The following is a 19310-nucleotide window of genomic DNA, read 5'->3' on the forward strand; positions in this document are numbered from 1 at the left end:
TGATAATTGTACTTATGTGTACCTGTGCCTAAAACAACTTACTTATCAGAGTATGTGGTACTAGCATAGAGTCCACAATCAGTCAGGACAGAGTGGACACCTTGAGTGATCAATGTTCTGTGCAATGATCTGTAAAGGTGTGCCTGCCTTATAACCCAAACTCAATGTGTGATGAATTGCAGGGGTGTTCTGGCAACTTGATAGCTGTGCTAACAAGGCTAAAGGCTTTAGCCTTTAGCCTTGTTAGCCTTAGCCTATCAAGGACTGCTTTTGGCATTCAGCTCATAGCATGGGCCTGACTCAAGCACTGCTGAGAATATTAGTTAATATTCTGATGACTTAATTTTACTGCAGTGTGACTTTTGACTTTGTATGCAAGCTGTTCATTAAACAAATAAGAAAATTTACACTAATTGCAAAATGTAACAATTATATTAAGAGACATTGTACTGTCAGAACTCATAATTTAAATTTCAGATATTTTAGTTCTATATGTTTATGAAGTGCTATATTATCTTAATTCAACAGTCATGATATTCCCTCATCAACATGTAATCCCCTCAAGGGAGATTCCTGAAAAGGCTCTTAATTAAAGGAATCAGAAATGTCCATCCCCTTCCTAGACTCAAACTGTTGCTTCACATTCCCCAGACACTGTATGACTCCCTACAAGTTTTATGCTTTCCCCTAAATACACTGATAATGCCAACACTAGTTAACATACTAAGGACCACAGAATAATTAACAGCACAAGATAAAAAATTTCCTATGCAGTTTGGTAGATAATTTTATCAGTGATACCTGTTCACTTTTAAAAAAATTATAATGGAAGGAGTGATAGTGAATTTTTTCTTGTACAGGTCAAACTGTCTTGATGAGAAATGATGTAAAAAAAATTGGAAAAGTGTTATGCATAACGTTTTTCACTCCCTCATCAACCCTTGTGGGTCTAGCAATTGGTTTTGATGATAATAAGAATAGTAATAATAACAATAATAATACAGGTCGGCCATCACTAATCCGGCAATCAGTTATCCAGTTCCATCAATAATCCGGCACTAATTTCGGGTAGCATAATTTCAAATTTCATCATCATACTGACTCATGTCATTATACTGTCTCAAATTTCATCCATATACTGACTCAAAAATTGTTCAGATGGTTGTAAATCCAAAGCAGCAAGCCAGTGGATGGAAAAGCAGTGATGTAAATGAGGAAAATGTAGCAGAAAGAGTCTCTGTTGATAGGTTAATTAAGTGTAGTCTAACCTAACCACTCTGTAATCCGGCAAACACACTAATCTGGCACACTACAGGTCCCAGTGATGCCAGATTAGTGATGGCCGACCTGTAATAATAATACTCCCTCATCAATAATTGTCTTTTTGAGAGTGAAAGATTAGTTGCAGTTATTTACTACAATATTCAATGGCATTTTGGAACTTTATAATCAGGACTCTTTCTCAGATGAAGACAATATTATAGTTAATAAGTAAGATAATTCTGAAACAAGTAAAAGCTCTTAAAAATGCATTGACGATCTAAAGAAATTGAGCTAAATTAACCCCTCAGAGCAAGTTCTTTGCAGTGAGAAGTTTTTGGACCTGATCTCCCTTTCCTTAGATCAAACCTGATTGCCTCCCATTCCCCAGATGCTGTATGACCCAATCAGCTTAGCACTCCCCAATACTAATTTTACTAAAATAAAATGACAATGAGTGAGCAATAATTACATCTTCAAGAAAAGATAACATTATGTATATGTCTTACAATGACTTGCACTTAGTGTTCCAACAAAGGTATACAGGATACTTCTCGAACTTCATTATATACAAACTGTACAACTCAGAATATACAGACAAAAGCTCCACATAGCTCAGTATGAACCTGAATATTAAAACAAACCATATACCATATTTTGCAGCTTATTAGATACATTTTTTTCCATAAAATATCTCCAAAAACCACCCTGCATCCTATAAACTGAAGGTAAGTGACGGGAGCTATAAGTTTGGAGTGTGGGGTGGGCTGTAGTTCTCCCAGTTATGTCCAATGTCGAGCCTTTGAAACTAAAACAAGTCTTATAAGCCAAGAAATACGTATGTATGACCTACAGAATTTAGTTCTCACATTCTGCACAGAAAATATATGCAGTAATGTGATATTTTATATACACATATACAAACAGGTAATGGACCTCTTATCCAGAAAGCTCAGGACCAGGAGAGGTGCTGTATAATCCATACAGGTTTAGTGCTCCCCATGATAATCCATTTAATCATGATCAAGAGATAAACAAACTAAATTTTCTGGATTATGTTTGAGTTTAGTGCTTAGTTATAATTATAATGATAATCTGGATTTTGTGTTAATGTAAGAAGTAAAGAAAGATCATTCTATAAATGCATTGGTAACTCTACTCTCTCCTTAATACTGATTATTATTTAATCAGAATGAAGCGATAAGCCTACAAGGGATATACATCACTTTCTTAATACTGAGTAACAAATATTTTCTCTTCCCACACCTGCCACCTATGGCTTTCTTGACAGTTTGAGAAAATTATAGCTCAAAAACTAGAATTACAGACCCAAATTACCTGAATTTAATTAAGGATGCTGGATTAGGGGTCCCACACTAACTAACCCACAAAGTGGGTCAGTTACTGTAGGACATAATGCAAGACTTTTGTCTTGCATTATGTTCAGACATTATTACGTATATGGTACAGAAGAAATCACTGTAAAATATAACAACAAATACAAAAAATACCACAGTACAATAAAATTACCTAACAGAATAGGAGAGCCTCATTTTTTTGTGCATAATACACACAAAAGTGCTATGGTGTGTCTTATTTTTTCACTGATATTTTTTCATCGTACTGTATGTTTCTTTTAATTAATGTATCTGGAGAGTAATCTAAAGCTTTTGCATTTCAAATCTGAGTACTCAGATCAAGGACAGCATATCTTGATAGTACCGTATTGAAATAAATATATTAATACACTATAAAACATTAAAAAATTATAGGATTAGATATGCAGTACAATACTGTACAGAAAACTGCACGTTTTTTCATGAACATTCTTGTACATATCAAAAATAACTTTTACATAATAAAGTTATACATTTGGCAACTACTGTATAATGATTAATAAAATTCATAATTTTCTGTTACATATGCAGTATAAACAATCAGAGAGATCATATATACGAGGTACTATCAAAAAGTTCCTAAGCTGCTGTGAAAAAAATTTGTCTCACCTAATCCCCTAGTTGAAGTTGTCTCCCTGGAAGTACTCTCCTTGGGAGGCTATACACTGATCCCAGTGCCTCTTCCAAGTCTTGAAACATTTCTGGAACTCTTCTTTCCTAATGGTGTGTATCACAGCCTGCAAGTTTGCTTGAATCTCCCCCACATTTTAAAAATGCCACCCCTTGAATGTTATTTTTATTTCTGAAAAAGAAAGAAATCACAGGGAGCTAGATCTTAGGAGCAGGGAAGGTGAGAGTATGACTGCTATGTTTTTTTGACCAGAAAAATGAGGGTCTGTCTGGTTTTGAGTCGTGCTGGCAAGTGGATCACAAGTTTCACAGCTACTCGCCTTATATTCAAACTATCAGTAAAAATGCTTTGACATGACCCTATAAGAAATTCCCAAAGTACTTACAGTGTCCTGGATACTCTGACAATGATCTTTTTGAATAGAATTCCTCACTTTTTCAGTGTTGGCATCTGTTTTTGACAATGGATGATCAGAGGGTTCATCCTTAACTGATGTTCGTCCATTGAATTGAGAAAAAACCATTCGATACACTGTATCCAACACATTGCGTCATTGCCAAATACTTGCTGAAGTATTTTTTGAGTTTCACTAGCTGTTTTACTGAGCTTGAAACAGGATTTCACACGTACATACACTCCTTTCTTTTAAGATTCTATTCTGTTACACCAAAAATTGTAATAATGCACTAACAGCAAGACACAAAATGTATCTAGCCTCAATCGAATGACTACCCGCACTGAAACTTGTCATGCTGCTTCACAAAGGAATGTACTGCATTGAGTAATCTATGCTGCCACCATATTTTGCCCAGGAAGCACTCAGAAATTCGAGTATGGGAACTTTTTGATAGCACCTCATATAGTATATATAATAACAGTACGTATTAACACTTAACATAACCGTCAAGGGAAGTTTCTTGATGCTGGTGAAGGAAGCTTGATATAAGGAATGAGACCTATATTCAAATTCCTTGAATCAAGTCTAAATGCCTTCTATTTCCCCAGCCAGCTTATGACTTGACAGGTTTAGCTCTCCCCCCATAATGTAATAACATTTAACATTAAAACTACCAGTAGACTTTTGAATAATCTCAGTGTAACTAAACATGAGTAAAGAAAATCTTTATCTTTTGAGATATATTCACCTGAAACACATACCAAAGTAAAACATAACTTCTGAAAATTTTGCCCACATAAGTTCAAATCTCTCAAAGAGGCTGAAATAGTGTACAGTATTAAATAAACATTTTGAATTACACATGTGTAAACTAAGGAATCATGACTTATAATTCAGTGTGTGTAAATACATAACATTCATCAGAGGAGTTAACCTTTATTGTTAATTCATGAAGACTTAGATTATAATTAATTGAAATACCAGAATTAGATGAGTATGGGAAAATACTTATATCAGATTGTTGCCTTTGGGAGTAATGTGAGTAAATTGAAAACACCAGGTATCTGGAGACTAGCTTGGAACTGGAGCATATTTAGCCAGTGTGTCAACACTGAAATTCTCTTCCCGTTTATAACAAAATAATTATCTGGTGCCACTAATGAAGTGAAAAGGGGCTCTGGTGGCTAAACCTCTCGCTTCACACGGCAAGGGTCTAGGTTTGATTCCCAGCCAGGGTAGAAACATTGGGCATGTTTCTTTGCACCTGTTGTCTATGTTTGCCCATCAGTAAAATGGGTACCTGGGTGTTAGTCAACTGGTGTGGGTCACATCCTGGTACACTGAACTAATTTGCCCGAAATGCCCAGCATAACGAGGCTTTCTATATGTAGTAGTGTGTCAATGATGTCAGCTAGGCCTGTATACCATGTACATGTACTTGTAGTAAATAAAGATATTATATTATATTATATTATATTATTATAAAGGCAACCTAGGAACTATTTAATTGAAGAATAGGCTCATCTATAAGTGTCAGATTTGTGTCATGAAGAACTGTTGATATAAAATTTTGTAGTGGCCATGCAATATACTGTAATCTATATGAATATTGTCATTTCATAAAGGTTGATCAGCATCCTCCTGGCTTGGTATGTAGCAGTAATTCCAGAAAGGCTACTCTCTTCTACTTCTAAATTTTTGAATCCCCAGGTTTGCAAGGTTGGCAGAAGAATATTAAAAGATAGAATTTTTCACTGAAGATGGAAATTCAAAATTTTCTAGGGCAGCCTGAAGTACTCCGAGAGCTCTGGGAAATCAACAAGCCAATATAAGATTAAAAGAGAAGAATAGTGTTGCTCAACACAATTTAATGTGAAGCAGCAAGTCAACAGGCTAGTGGATTGGGGACCACAGTTATACCTGCAGTATAAAACCAGTGTGTCAACACCTTGGAGGCTATCCTTCCCAACCCAACAAAGCAACTATCTGGCACCATTTCTGGACCATGTACAAGCAACCTGGGAGCTATTCAGATGAAGAAATAGGTCCATCTCACATTGCCAGAATCCATTCTGTGAAGAGTCCATGTTTATGATTTAGCTTTTAGGGTTAATATTCTATGATTAACTTAGTAATTTACCTGGAGTGTGATCAGCCCTATTACAAGTGAGGTGAAAACCCCAAATAGGCAAGAATATAGTCCTTGCTTAAAATCTGAATGATTATATACTATACTATATTTGACTCTGTACACCTGATCAACAGGCAACATGTCTTATGACAGTACATGGCACAGTATGATATCTATCGTGGATACAAACTCTGTGGTACATCGAGTTTTTCCTTGCCAAGGGCATGGGAGGCTGTCCTGGCAAACTCGATATTCATTCTATGTTAGAATACCTGATATTCTACTAACAACAGATTACAAATTGCAAATCTGTAAACACTTGGTTACAATGTATTTTTAAGTGTTCATAAATGCAACAAAACCTGTAGATATTTTGGTCTGTATACTCAATCGGATTATACAACTAGTTGTTGGTTTATCCATCAGGAAAAATGCCCTGACAAAGATGTCACAAGATGACACACTGACTAGTGCCAGAACTATGGCAGGAGAATGGCAAAACAGCTATGTCTGAGGACACAGATGAAGGTGGAGTGGCTGAGGGTCCTTCACTAGGCCCCGGCAACAGTCAATGCTGGTTTAGCAATGCTGACTAACATGTGTAGTAACATATAAAGTAGTGATATGTAAGAATACAGCATATTTCTCTACATGCAAATAATAAATTCCATAATTTTTTTTTTCAAATTATCACTTTAAAGATTTAACTGAATATTTTAATAGTTCCAGGTACTATTCTTTTAATACAAGAGTGAATTTTTATAAAATAAATGCTTCTGTTGTACTGTCATTGCCAAAGATTTGTTAGGGTTTAGTACTTAGTTATGATTATAATAATAATAATACAGTGGACCCCCGCTTAACGATCACCTCCCAATGCGACCAATTATGTAAGTGTATTTATGTAAGTGCGCTTGTACGTGTATGTTTGGGGGTCTGAAATGGACTAATCTACTTCACAATATTCCTTATGGGAACAAATTCGGTCAGTATTGGCACCTGAACATACTTCTGGAATGAAAAAATATCGTTAACCGGGGGTCCACTGTACTAAGAAACCCGTTGATTTCTGAGATCTCCCTAGACAGTGTTCTAACCCAGCCCGTCAGTGACCTTAACCTGATTGATTCATCTGAACATCAATGACCCTACACTATTAAATTTTTGTATCAGATCATCCTTCATTTTACTAGCAAAGAAAATTTCGTCCACAACACTAATAAAAAGTTTTATGATTCTTTAATTTACTATTCTTCCAGTGCACAATATCTGAAAGAAAAACATATAGGCCTAGGAGGATCATTTAATAGTCATTTTAGATTTGTTACACAAATAACCCACACTTAAAAGACCAAAATTTATACAACATTTCGGTCTGACTTGGACCACTAATCAAAAGTCACAGTATTGTGCCTTTTTATTCTGTAGATTTGTTGCTCTTTAAACTGAAAAATTCTGTCAACTTGGTACAGTATTTCAGGTTTGTATATAAATGTTAATGAATCTGTAGTGCCTAACTGATAGGATAATTAATTCTTATCCTTAGTTTCTGTCAGCACAAAAAACTTGAATGAATAATGGTGAATGTATTTTCTTTATTTGAGTTGACCTGGCATGGTAAACGTAATTCTTGAAAATAATAGCTAGTATTTTTCCCACAGAAGATATGTAAAGAAAGTCACTATCACACATCACTGATTTTTGTGTTTAACACATTGGCTGTTTCCCACTGAGGCAGGGTGACCCAAAAAGAAAGAAAAAAACTTTTATCATCATTCAACACTTTCACCATCACTCATACATAATCACTGTCTGCAGAGGCACTCAGATACAACAGCTTAGATATCCCTCTAAACTGCCAGTATCCTAAACCCCTCCTTTAAAGTGCAGGCATTGTACTTCCTATTTCCAGGACTCAAGTCTGGCTAACCAGTTTCCTCGAATCCCTTCACAAAATATTACCCTGCTCACACTCCAACAGCTTGTCAGGTCCCAAAAACCATTCGTCTCCATTCACTCCTATCTAACACACTCACTCACGCTTGCTGGAAGTCCAAGCCTCTCACCTACAAAACTTCCTTACCCCCTCCCTCCTCTTCGGAGACGACCCCTACTCCGCCTTCCTTTCCCAATAGATTTATACCCTCCCCAAGTCTTTCTACTTTGTTCCATTCTCTCTAAATGACAAAACCACCTCAACAGCCCCTTTTCAGCCCTCTGACTAATACTTTTAGTAACTCCATACCTAATCCTAATTTCCACACTATGAATTCTCCTCATAATATTTGCACCACACATTGCCCTTAGACACATCTCCACTGCCTCCAGCTGCCTCCTCGCTGCATCATTTACAACCCATGCTTCACACCCTTATAAGCGTACGTACCACTATACTCTCGTACATACCCTTCTTTGCCTCCATGGATAACGTTCTTTGTCTCCACAAATACCTCAATGCACCACACCTTTTTTCCTTCATCAGTTCTATGGTTTACCTCATCCTTCATAAACCCATCCACTGATAAGTCAACTCCCAAATATCTGAAAACATTCACTTCTTCCATACTAACTCCCTCCAATGTGATATCCAATTTTTTTTATGTAAATCATTTGATACCCTTATCACCTTACTCATATCTATATTCACTTTCAGCTTTCTACCTTTACACACCTTCCCCAACTCATCCACTAACCTTTGCAACTTTTCTTTAGAATCCCCCAAAAGCACAGTATCACCAGCAAAAAGTAAATGTAGTTATACAATTTTTTTTTTTTTTAGACCGGCGTGGTGTAATGGTTAGAGCACCAGTCTTGTAATTGTAGAGCCAATCATGGCTTCGAATTCTGTTCCCACTGAAAATTGTTTATGAAGGCTGTTAATTTAACAAGACACTGATTATAATTCTGAAGGGACTCTAGTTAAATGCTGCCACAGATATGTTGGTGTGAGAATTATCTGTATACACCTGCACTGGTCATAATGGGGCCCATTCTAACCTCCTTTTTGTATGGAAATACACCTAGTTGCGTTAATCATATTAGACCAGCATGATGTAGCAGTCAGAGAACCCAGCCTGATAATTTTAGGACTGGTTTGCCATGGCTTCAAATTACATAGGTTTAAATCCTGTCTGTTCCATGAGTTAACAATTACTGTATTATCTGATTAATACATGACAGCACACTTTACATATTTAATATATAAATCAACTGAATAAACATTCTGTACATATACACGTATATATAAACATATATTTAAAACAAACTTAATTTTTACATCTCACAAGGTCATTTTAACCTTTTGAATAAACTATCACAGACACAACAAAAAACATAACAAATATGAGAATACAAACATTTTGCTGCAGCATATCTCTACTGCAATACAGTATAGTACTGTATTAAATTTAATAATACATTACTGTGAAAAAGATTAGAAAATCCTGATAGGAGTAATACACAAGGCTATACCGTATGTTCTTTATACAGTAAGAGCAGTTTTCACAAAGTTCTGAGAGAAACATTCACATTAGTGTAATAGTCTACAGGAAGATATTAATAAATCTGCAAAGTTGTAAATAGTATGAGATACCAGTAATATGAGATAAACCATGCAGCATTACATATAACAACCAGATAAACCTGCAAATGAATACATAAAAGGAGAAATTGGTAACATGTGCTTATTGCATTTAAAAATAGACTGAGTTATTCTCCTTTCTACACTATTTCTCCTTTGTGGTAGTGTATCCACAGTATCCACCAGCCTGGTGGTCTTGTCCATCACACCCTGTATTCAGGCAGTAGTCACGTGTCAGAGTGATAAGACTTGTATGTATGGGAGCGGCGCTTGTGTCCCAGAGTGCAGAATAACAGCATTGATGCGATCATCCCGAAGAGCTGCAAGGCAAAATAAAATACGTGTACAAAGAGCAAATCTCCGTATTTCACTTCGACTGAAAGTACCTCATTGCCAAGATTTAGCTTTACTTTGTGTGTATTATTTAGTTAATCTTCCTCTTGGAAAATATAGATTTTATTAATTTTATTTTATTTTAAAAAATTTATTTTAAAATTTGAACAAATATACTTTGAAGTAGAGGTACATATAAGTAGACAATATTATGCATTAGATAAATAAAGTTATAGTAATGTAAAGTATTCAATGTTCTGGTCTGTCCTGCATCATTTTCACCTTGCAACTTAATAACAGTTCAGGACAGACCAAAATGTTTCCTAAAATCTCTTCTCCAAACTGTGAGTTAGTTGTGAGTTGTTCCAGCCATTGTATTTCGGCTTTTGTTCTTCTTAAATTATTATTATACAGTAGTCCCTTGTATCCACAGGGGATACATTCCAAGACCTACCATGGATACCTAAAACCATGGATAGTAGCAAACCCTATATGTGCATATAAGTAGTTTTTTGTTTACATACATACCTATAATAAAGTTTAATTGATAAATTATTTGCACTAAGTTATGAATTAGCACTTTTTCACTGATGGGAAGTACCTCACAGCTTCTCTTAGGCTTTGAAGAACTTCCAGCCTCATTGTTTTTGCACTTTGATCTTTTGTTAAGAAAATTAAGGGTTATTTTCGGGCCACTAAACTGTGAATAACTGAAACTTTTGAAACTGAATCCACGGATACGAGGGTTCTGCTGTAATCATAACTAAGCGCTAAACTCACAAGGGTTATACAGCGCTGTGTTCTTTTTAATGAGAGACTGTGAACAAGATATGGATAAAGGATCCTCATTTCACAGTTTTCAGCTGTGGGAGAAGGTACTGTCTTGCATCTGCACACCTGTTCAACCAGACTACCTTTACCTTTGAAGAATTTCAAGAGCATACCTACTCTCTGAGCCCGGCCATGGGCCAGGCTCGTCTGGTGCTTGCCTGGTCAACCAGGCTGTTGCTGCTGGAGGCCCGCTGCCCCACATATCCATGACAGCCTGGTTGATCTGGCACCTGGTGAAGATACTTGTCTAGTTTCCTCCTGAAGGCTTCAACACTTGTTTCAGCAGTGTTTCTGATATCTTCTGGTAAGATGTTGAAAAGTCTTGGACCCCGGATGTTGATATAGTGTTCCCTTATTGTCCCCACCACACCCCTGCTCTTCACTGGGTTTATTTTACACTTCCTCCCATATCTCTCACTCCAGTATGTTGTTATGACAGTGTGCAGATTTGGGACCAAGCCCTCGAGACCTGGCCATTTCACAGAGTGGACCCAACTCCACTCTGATATTATGTTAAATGTCCAAATTCTTTGACTTATTGTCCTATTTATCAGGGAGAGCATTGACTTTTCTACCTCTTCTATGCTCTATATTTTAACCTTGTCTGTCCTCCTCCCTGAAGGTCGCACTTCAATGCGGATTTTAGTGTTTTAACTGAAACTGACTGACTGCACTAGTTACAAAGTCCTTTAACTCAAGTACCTGTCATCAACCTTTTGTCTCGTTACCTCTAGCATTAGCCAAACATTCACTATACACACGAGTGATCTACATATGTTTACCATTTTTCCTGAATAAAATAATGGGGAAAATTAAGAGAAAATATGACATTCGTAAACATACCTGCACAAATGCAAATACCAGACCAATAATGCCAACAATATGTAGTCTTTCAATAAACCACATCTTCACTTGCATGAAGCATCCAGCATTATACCAGTGATCTCTCTCTCCAGTTTTCCCACAATCTGTTTAAAAAATTGTAAATTAGTTGCAGTATATAGCACAATACTTTTCAAGAAAATTATAAACAGTCAAACCACAGAATTTACAAGCTTTATCATTCACGTGATTCAATTATGTATATATTTTTAATGAATGGCATCTCGTGGACCGCCCGATGTAACGTGGCCCACAAGGCAGGTGCTGTGATTCCTGGATTTTGCTTCCCTTCTTTAGATCAAACCTAAGTGCCTCCCCCATTTCCCAGGTGCTATATGACCCCTAGGGGTCTAGCACTTCCCTGATTACATAAATGACGTAAATTTGACAACTCATTTTGTAGTTTCTTATTTTAGCCCTTATATTGAAAGAGATCAACAGCAAAATAAAGAGTCAAACCACCCATGAGATTTTTCAGAAAATATTCAGTGTTTATGTAAAATGTAAAATAAGAAAAATTTAAAAAATTCAAGACATGCAAAATTTCATGAAATTTGCAACTTTAGATTTATGAGGACTCTAGAAAGATATTTACAGTTTAGAAATAATTATAAATATTTCAATATAACCCATGCCATAAAGGTAAAACAAAGTGGAATACAATGTCACACAATTTAAGGCTGTATTCTTAGAGCACATGATCAACTTTGATGACTTAATATGATTACCTATTATTGGTTACAACAACAAAGCAATACTTATGGTGTAGTTTTCATAATTATTATTATTATTACTATTATTATTATTACAATATAGTTACATTTTTCCTATTTCAACTTTTAACCTAGGATGCAACCCACAAGTGAGCTAACACCCAGATACCTATTTACTATTCAGTGAACAGATGTAATGAGATTTAAGCATTGCCTTGCCCTGGGATCAAATCCAAGATCTTTCTGTGGAAGGGAAATTAGGCATAAATTTATGTGATAAATCCCTCAATGCAGCAACATACAAAAACTTCAGAGAAGGAGCCTGAAAGGTATCGTAATCTAGTGACAAATGGAAATGGAATACAGGTCACATTCTGCCTAAGGGCAGGGGCAGATCTGCTATGGAACTAATGAGGCTTAAGCTTCAGGATCCCTAATCCTGGAGGGGCCTCAGAAGTAACTTTAGCCCACAATGGTTTTGGATCTACTGTATGAAAAGGGATTGTGAAGGAGCACCCATAACAGTTAAAGCTTCAGGGCCCCAAGAATGTAGGTCTGCCACTGCCTAAGGGTAATAATAATACAAACCAGGGCTGTTCATATATTTTGTGAGACAGCAAGTCCGTGGGACCCATTCTTCATGAGGCCAGGCAGTGATTTTGAACCAGTCATCTGGTCCTTCCACTCCACAGCACTGAAAGGATGCATTGTTAAGATTAAAACATGTTTTGCTAGGCATGTTTTTCACTATGCATTCTTAAAATCAATGTTATTCAACAAACTTTTTTATGAAACTTAATTTAAATAAGCTCTGAATAAAGACAAGAAAGGCTAATAACTATTTGAAATAAGGTGTAATAAAAACGAATTAACAAGAGATAAATCTTTGTCACACACACTTGTGTATCATATTGCAAGTTAACAAGTCTCGCATGTGTAATTAGTTTTATAGTTAATTAGATATGCAGAGGCTTACTATATAATGAGACCTGCTCACAGACCGGGCTGCGGGGGCGTTGATCCCCAAAACCTTCTCCAGGTATTGTGGCTTAGCGCTTCTTTTTGATTATAATACCCCTCAAGGAAGGTTCCTTGATGTTGGTGAGGGGCTCTTGATTTAGGGAATTGGATCTGTGCTCCAGTTCCCCGAATTAAGCCTGAATGCCTTCCACATCCCCCCCCCGCAGGCGCTGTATAATCCTCCAGGTTTAGCGCTTCCCCCTTGATTATAATAATAATAATAATTGATTATAATAATAATAATTCTCCAGGTATGTCTTGGTATCTCCTGGTATCTCCAGGTATCTCCTGGTATCTCCAGGTATCTCCAGGTATCTCCTGATATCTCCTGGTACCTCCAGGTATCTCCTGGTATCTCCAGGTATCTCCTGGTATCTCCAGGTATCTCCTGGAATCTCCAGGTATCTCCAGGTATCTCCTGATATCTCCAGGTATCTCCTGATATCTCCTGGTACCTCCAGGTATCTTCTGGTATCTCCAGGTATCTCCTGGTATCTCCTGGAATCTCCTGGTATCTCCTGGTATCTCCTGGTATCTCCAGGTATCTCCTGGTATCTCCTGGTATCTCCAGGTATCTCCTGGAATCTCCAGGTATCTCCTGGTATCTCCAGGTATCTCCTGGTATCTCCAGGTATCTCCAGGTATCTCCTGGTATCTCCAAGTATCTCTTGGTATCTCCCGATATCTCCCGGTATCTCCTGGTATCTCCAGGTATCTCCTGGTACCTCCAGGTATCTCCTGGTATCTCCAGGTATCTCCAGGTATCTCCTGGTATCTCCAGGTATTTCCTGGTATCTCCAGGTATCTCCTGGTATAGCTGAGTGATAAAGTAAGAAGCTGAAATGTACATAACTATACACCATTCTTAGGAGGTGCACCTCGATACCAATGAAGGGCTCTTGATTCAGGGAATCAGAGTCATCTTCCTCTTCCTTGGATCAAACCTGATTGCCTGCAATTCACCAGCCACTGCATGACCCATATGGGTTGAATGTTTCACAGTCTACTCAGAGGGTAGGTAATACGTTAATATTAATAAAACTCACTATATATTTAATAAAAATTACTAAAGTTATGTTGTAATAATGACCAGCACTGAAAATAGGTGGGGCAAATAATTTTGTTAGTGGGTTTGGGTTTGAGAAAGACCTGCCTAGTATCGGCTAATAGGCCTGCTGCAGTGTTTCTCCTTTGTTATGTTCATCATTGTAAAACAACCAATGGGGAAAATTAACAGACTATGAAAAGCAAAAAAAAATATATATATTTCATTCAATCATGTCCTATACAGGATAACACCAGTGTACGCACGCACGCACGCACGCACGCACACGTGGGTAGACCACTTGCGACTTAAAACTAACAGCGAATGAATTACGTGAAACTGTGTTTGCAGGTGGTTCCAGGTGAGTGCCACAGCATCCTCAGCAGTGTCATTGAAGGAGCGACGGATGCCAGCCTGCAGCTCACCCACCAGGGTGGCTGACACCTCACCCCTGAAGACAAATGCCAGAGTGCCAGCAACCAGTTGTAAGGTGAACACCACCACCACCAGACTGAAATACTGAAAACAACATAAACTTAATAATGTGCTGCTGTAATGCTTAGCATAAAAAAATAAGTTATGCAACATCACTCACAGGGAAGTGCACCAGTAGTCCATGCATTTAGATCACTTCCCTCAAATATAATAATTATAATAATAATGTAATAATAATTAGGTTAAAGTGGTATGTTAATACTGTAATATAAAGGAAAAAACTCATGCATATATTAGAAATTTTATTTTTGTGGAAAATTTTGGATTTTTCTAAATTCAGCATGTGTAAATTTGAATACTACAATAATTGTGTAATAAAAAGTGATGCTGATTTGACCCTTTCGATAAATTTTGAGTGAGGAGGGGTGTAGAACAGCTGCTAATGGACGCCAGGGAGGGGACGCCATGTTGAATTTAATGTGTGAACACTGGACCGAAATCCGCTAATAATCTGGCGTCTTCTGAGGCTAATTTGGGGTGTTTTGGCCTGAATTTATGATTAGGAGCCCATGTTAATGTCCCCTGCTGAAGAATTGGGACAGAAAATTTGTGGGACTCAAGAATTACATGTGGATAGCAAAAAAATATGGGATGCAACATCACTCACAGGGAAGTGCACCAGTAGTCCTTGCATTTAGATCACTAGCTGGCGAGTGTGGGGTCTAGGTGTTAGGCAGGTGTTGTGGTGTGATCCATATACAGTATTTAAATGGTAAGTGTAATTGTGAATATTATATGTACCCAGCAAGTAAATCAAAATAACATACAGTCCACATAACCTTAATTACCATACTAGCTTATTTTAATATTATAATTATTGATTTAATGTGAGGTCTAGCTTTTTATGAGAGTAGTGAGGAAGTGGGCAGTCGAAGGAGTGCCAGTTCAGCGACCTACTGTGGCTAAGTCCCACTTACCTCGCCCAAATTACTTGCAGGTGATAATTCAGGTAATACCCTGCCAATGTCCTTCAGGTGATTTACTTACATAATAATAATAATAATAATAATAATAATTTTCAAAAATTTTAATCATGGAGGAAGCACTAAACTGATATGGGTCATGTAATTTCTAAGGAAAAGGAAGCATTCAGGTTCGATCCAACGAAAGGAAGGGGAAAATCCAATTCCATGGATCAAGAACCACTCACCAACATCAAGAGACATCCCTTGACGGGAGATTGAAACATTTAGCCATTATTACGTTCACGGGGAGCGTTAAACCTGCAGGGGACATACATCAGCTGGGAAATTGGGAGGCATTCAGGTTCTACCCAAGGGGAGAACAGGGCCAATTCCTCTGATCAAGAACCCCTCACAGGCAGAGAAGTTACTCGTGATACATACCAAGTCTCCACAAATTTTTTAAGCTTCAAGACTTATGTAAATTCTCTTTTATTAACTGGGTCGTGCAATGGACATATTATATTTAGGGCCTATGGTCCCAGATTAAGAATTAATTTCCAAGGCATGGTAGATTAAGTTCAGGTTGGGGTATACTTTTCTTTTTATTCCGAAAATACACCTATTTCAGGTTAGGTAAGGCTCGTCAAGAAACAGGACAAGTGTTTCCTGACGCGGGTCTTAATTATATGACGACCCACAGCTGGAGCTGTTGGTCACCTAACTGAGGCCTTCCACTGGCTTACCCCCTCCACCCCTGTAAACATTATGGTTATAATTATAAATACCTATTACAACTGCACAACTTAACTAACATTAGTGAATTTACATACAAAAAAAAAAAACACAGAAGAACTTAAACTCAACTTCAGCCCAGGTTAAAAAATGTACCTCATGCTAGTGACTCTTTTGTGATTAACAATATTTTAATACACATGTAAACTACATGTTGTACACTGCAGAACAGAAATAAAGTTATATTGTACAATGTGAAGGTGTAGCTCACAGTGACGAGCATACAGCCGCTCTGGAACCAGGAGCCACAGCAGCCACAGAAGGCCAGGACGAAGGTGATAACACCAGCTGCGAGACACAGTGAGTCTGCAGACACAGCAGAGTACTGGTGTAACAGAGAGGCATACCCACCATAGGCCAGTCGTAGCCAGATGCCTGCACCCAGCATGGAACAACCAACAACCTGAAAGAGAATTAAAATGCCTTATAGTATAGGCAAAATAACCACAGTGGGGAAAAAACAGTGAAATTCCCAGAACTTTTACAGTTTCTCACATCACGATATCGCTAGGAATTTCACTATTTTTTCAGTGGTTATTTTGCATATTGCTTAGTTTTGATTATAATAATAATAATATTTTGCATATCATGATATCACTTGTTTACTGTGATCTTAAGTTTACTTAGGCACAGGTACACACAAGTACAATTATCATACATTCTGTAAATTACCTAGGAAAGCCCCCTCAAAAAGTCACAGTGTCTTATTTCCAGTATATATGTATGTATGAGAGAGAGAGAGAGAGAGAGAGAGAGAGATTGATATATTGGGTGGGTGAGTGACAGGGGGATGATGATGATATGAAATGTCATAGAGGTTACCGTGGGATTCATCAAGTGGACACCACAGTGAGAAGGTCACAGTGTGGTTGAGAGAATAACTTAGCGAGAGATTATACCTCTCTGTGGAGGTCAGTGGCCCCTCTGAGGTGGTGTGGAACATGTTCACGAGGTCAACACCCACACATCATTCATGGTCAGGCGCTGTACCCGGTAGGAGTCGTGGAACGTCACTGACCAGCCACTGACCAGGTGGACCCTTGTGAAGGAGAGGTGATGATCCTGTTAAAGAGGTACTGACTACACAGGCCACAAGAGTACTGGCCACAAGTCACAAGAGTACTGACCACACAGGTCACAAGAGTACTGACCACATAAGTCACAAGAGTACTGACCACACAAGTCACAAGAGTACTTTAGTACCCGGTTTAGGTTGCAAGTACTGTTTACTAGTGATGAACAGGTAACATGCAGCCTTGAAACTCGTGTAGTAGACACGATGACGATGACACATACGGTTTTAGCGTTCTTCATACATAAAGATAATAGTCCAGTGACAAAAACTTTATCAGGAATTTAACCGAGTCACAAAATTTAAAAAAAAAAAAAATGGTCGTGAAGACATTTGAGGACACTAGAAGGACATCACAAGGAAAGAGAGAGGAAAACAGGTTGTGGGTGTCATGGAGTGTGTAAGGTTGAGTGCGTTGTGAGTGCATGTTGTAAATTGCTTGAGATTAACGAGCGCGTTGAACTTCCTGTCAGCTTCTGTTATTTCTTGTTATTTCTACAAGTACATGTACCACGTATACAGACCATAGCTGGCATCAGTGACATACTATATAGAAAGCCCCTTGTTATGCAAAGCATTTCGGGTAAATTAGGTTAATTTTGTCCACAGGATGTGACCCACACCAGTCGACTAACACCCAGGTACCTATTTTACCGCTAGGTGAACACAGACAGCAGGTGTCTCAAGGAAACACGCCCCAGTGTTTCCACCCATACCTACCCTCACGAATGTACAATTTTCCCCACAACTTGTACTTACCCACATGAAGGTGTTGAGGACACAGAGTGTGTGTCTGACACAGGTGTATCCCGTCCGACCCCCCATCCTGTAGAAAAAGGTAAACACAATCCAATTAATGCATAAAATATAACAGTCTCTTTCAACAAATGTTTATTTATCATTGTTGATTGTGATTAATAGTCCAATTAATAATCGGGAAATGTTAAAAGAAGAATCATTTATAGGCGGATCATTCACGGCTATTATTAAGCTGTGTCGAGTTTAACACTAAACATCCAGTAATACTGTGAGATGTAACATGCCGTTAAACGTCAACAATGATTAGCAAATCAATAAGCGTTTTACGTGAACTATTCACTAGCAGTACCTCACACAGTGTCACTCACTGAATGTTTCTCGGTTAATGAGCTTCACATAACGTTCCTCACTGAGTGATCCCCACAGTGTTACTCAGTGAATGTTCCTCACACTGTCACTCACTGAGTTAGCAATGTAACTGTGTGTAGCTTAAAAAAAAAAGGGTCAGACAATGGTGTAAGAGGTAGAGTGGTTCCCGCACACCCTGGCTACATCTTCCATCAAGATGAACATATAAGGGAACACAGGAAACGCCTACCACCGGGGAGATGCTTTACCTGTGTGTAGCACCTGCACGAACTATACCCTTCAGTGGGCTGGTACCTTGATACCGGTGAAGGGCTCTTGATTCGATGAATGTGGCTACTTCACCTTTTTCCCTTCCATTAACCAGAAGGTCACATGCAGGAGTTCTACTCACAAATATCGGCAGTGAAGGTAGAACCACCAGGAGACTGGATGCGGTAGTGTTTGTGAAGGTTACACGGCCTAGATAATAGCTATCACCCTGCCACCCCTGTCATCCTCTGCCCTGCCACCCCTGCCTTCCCCTCCCCTGCCACCCCTGCCTTCCCCTCCCCTGATACACCTGATGGCATTCCTGTGATATATTTCTTTTCATGAATAACTGAATCATAAATCCTCTTCAAACCAGACATGTTGTATGCGCATGTTGGAGCATATACATCTATCTTGTACAGTGATGATGAACGTCTATCACGTACATC

At 38.1% G+C, this 19310-nt stretch overlaps 1 protein-coding gene across 3 annotated transcripts in view; it reads right to left on the reverse strand.

The window, feature by feature from the left end:
- Tsp5D (Tetraspanin 5D) overlaps nucleotides 1–19310 on the reverse strand; it is a 93409-nt gene that overhangs the window by 362 nt on the left and 73737 nt on the right. For all 3 annotated transcript variants that reach the window (XM_053773862.2, XM_053773861.2, XM_053773860.2), the window contains exons 2-7: nucleotides 18244–18310; nucleotides 16624–16815; nucleotides 14554–14739; nucleotides 12744–12849; nucleotides 11404–11528; nucleotides 1–9716 (exon numbers count right to left, since the gene is read on the reverse strand). The exon at nucleotides 1–9716 is cut by the window's left edge and continues 362 nt beyond it. In XM_053773862.2, coding sequence (XP_053629837.1) covers nucleotides 9624–9716; nucleotides 11404–11528; nucleotides 12744–12849; nucleotides 14554–14739; nucleotides 16624–16815; nucleotides 18244–18309 — 768 coding nt within the window. In that variant the 5' untranslated portion in view covers nucleotide 18310 and the 3' untranslated portion in view covers nucleotides 1–9623. The remainder of the gene's footprint in view (nucleotides 9717–11403; nucleotides 11529–12743; nucleotides 12850–14553; nucleotides 14740–16623; nucleotides 16816–18243; nucleotides 18311–19310) is intronic.

Source organism: Cherax quadricarinatus, chromosome 7 (genome assembly GCF_038502225.1).
Source record: "Cherax quadricarinatus isolate ZL_2023a chromosome 7, ASM3850222v1, whole genome shotgun sequence".
Classification (NCBI taxonomy): domain Eukaryota; kingdom Metazoa; phylum Arthropoda; class Malacostraca; order Decapoda; family Parastacidae; genus Cherax; species Cherax quadricarinatus.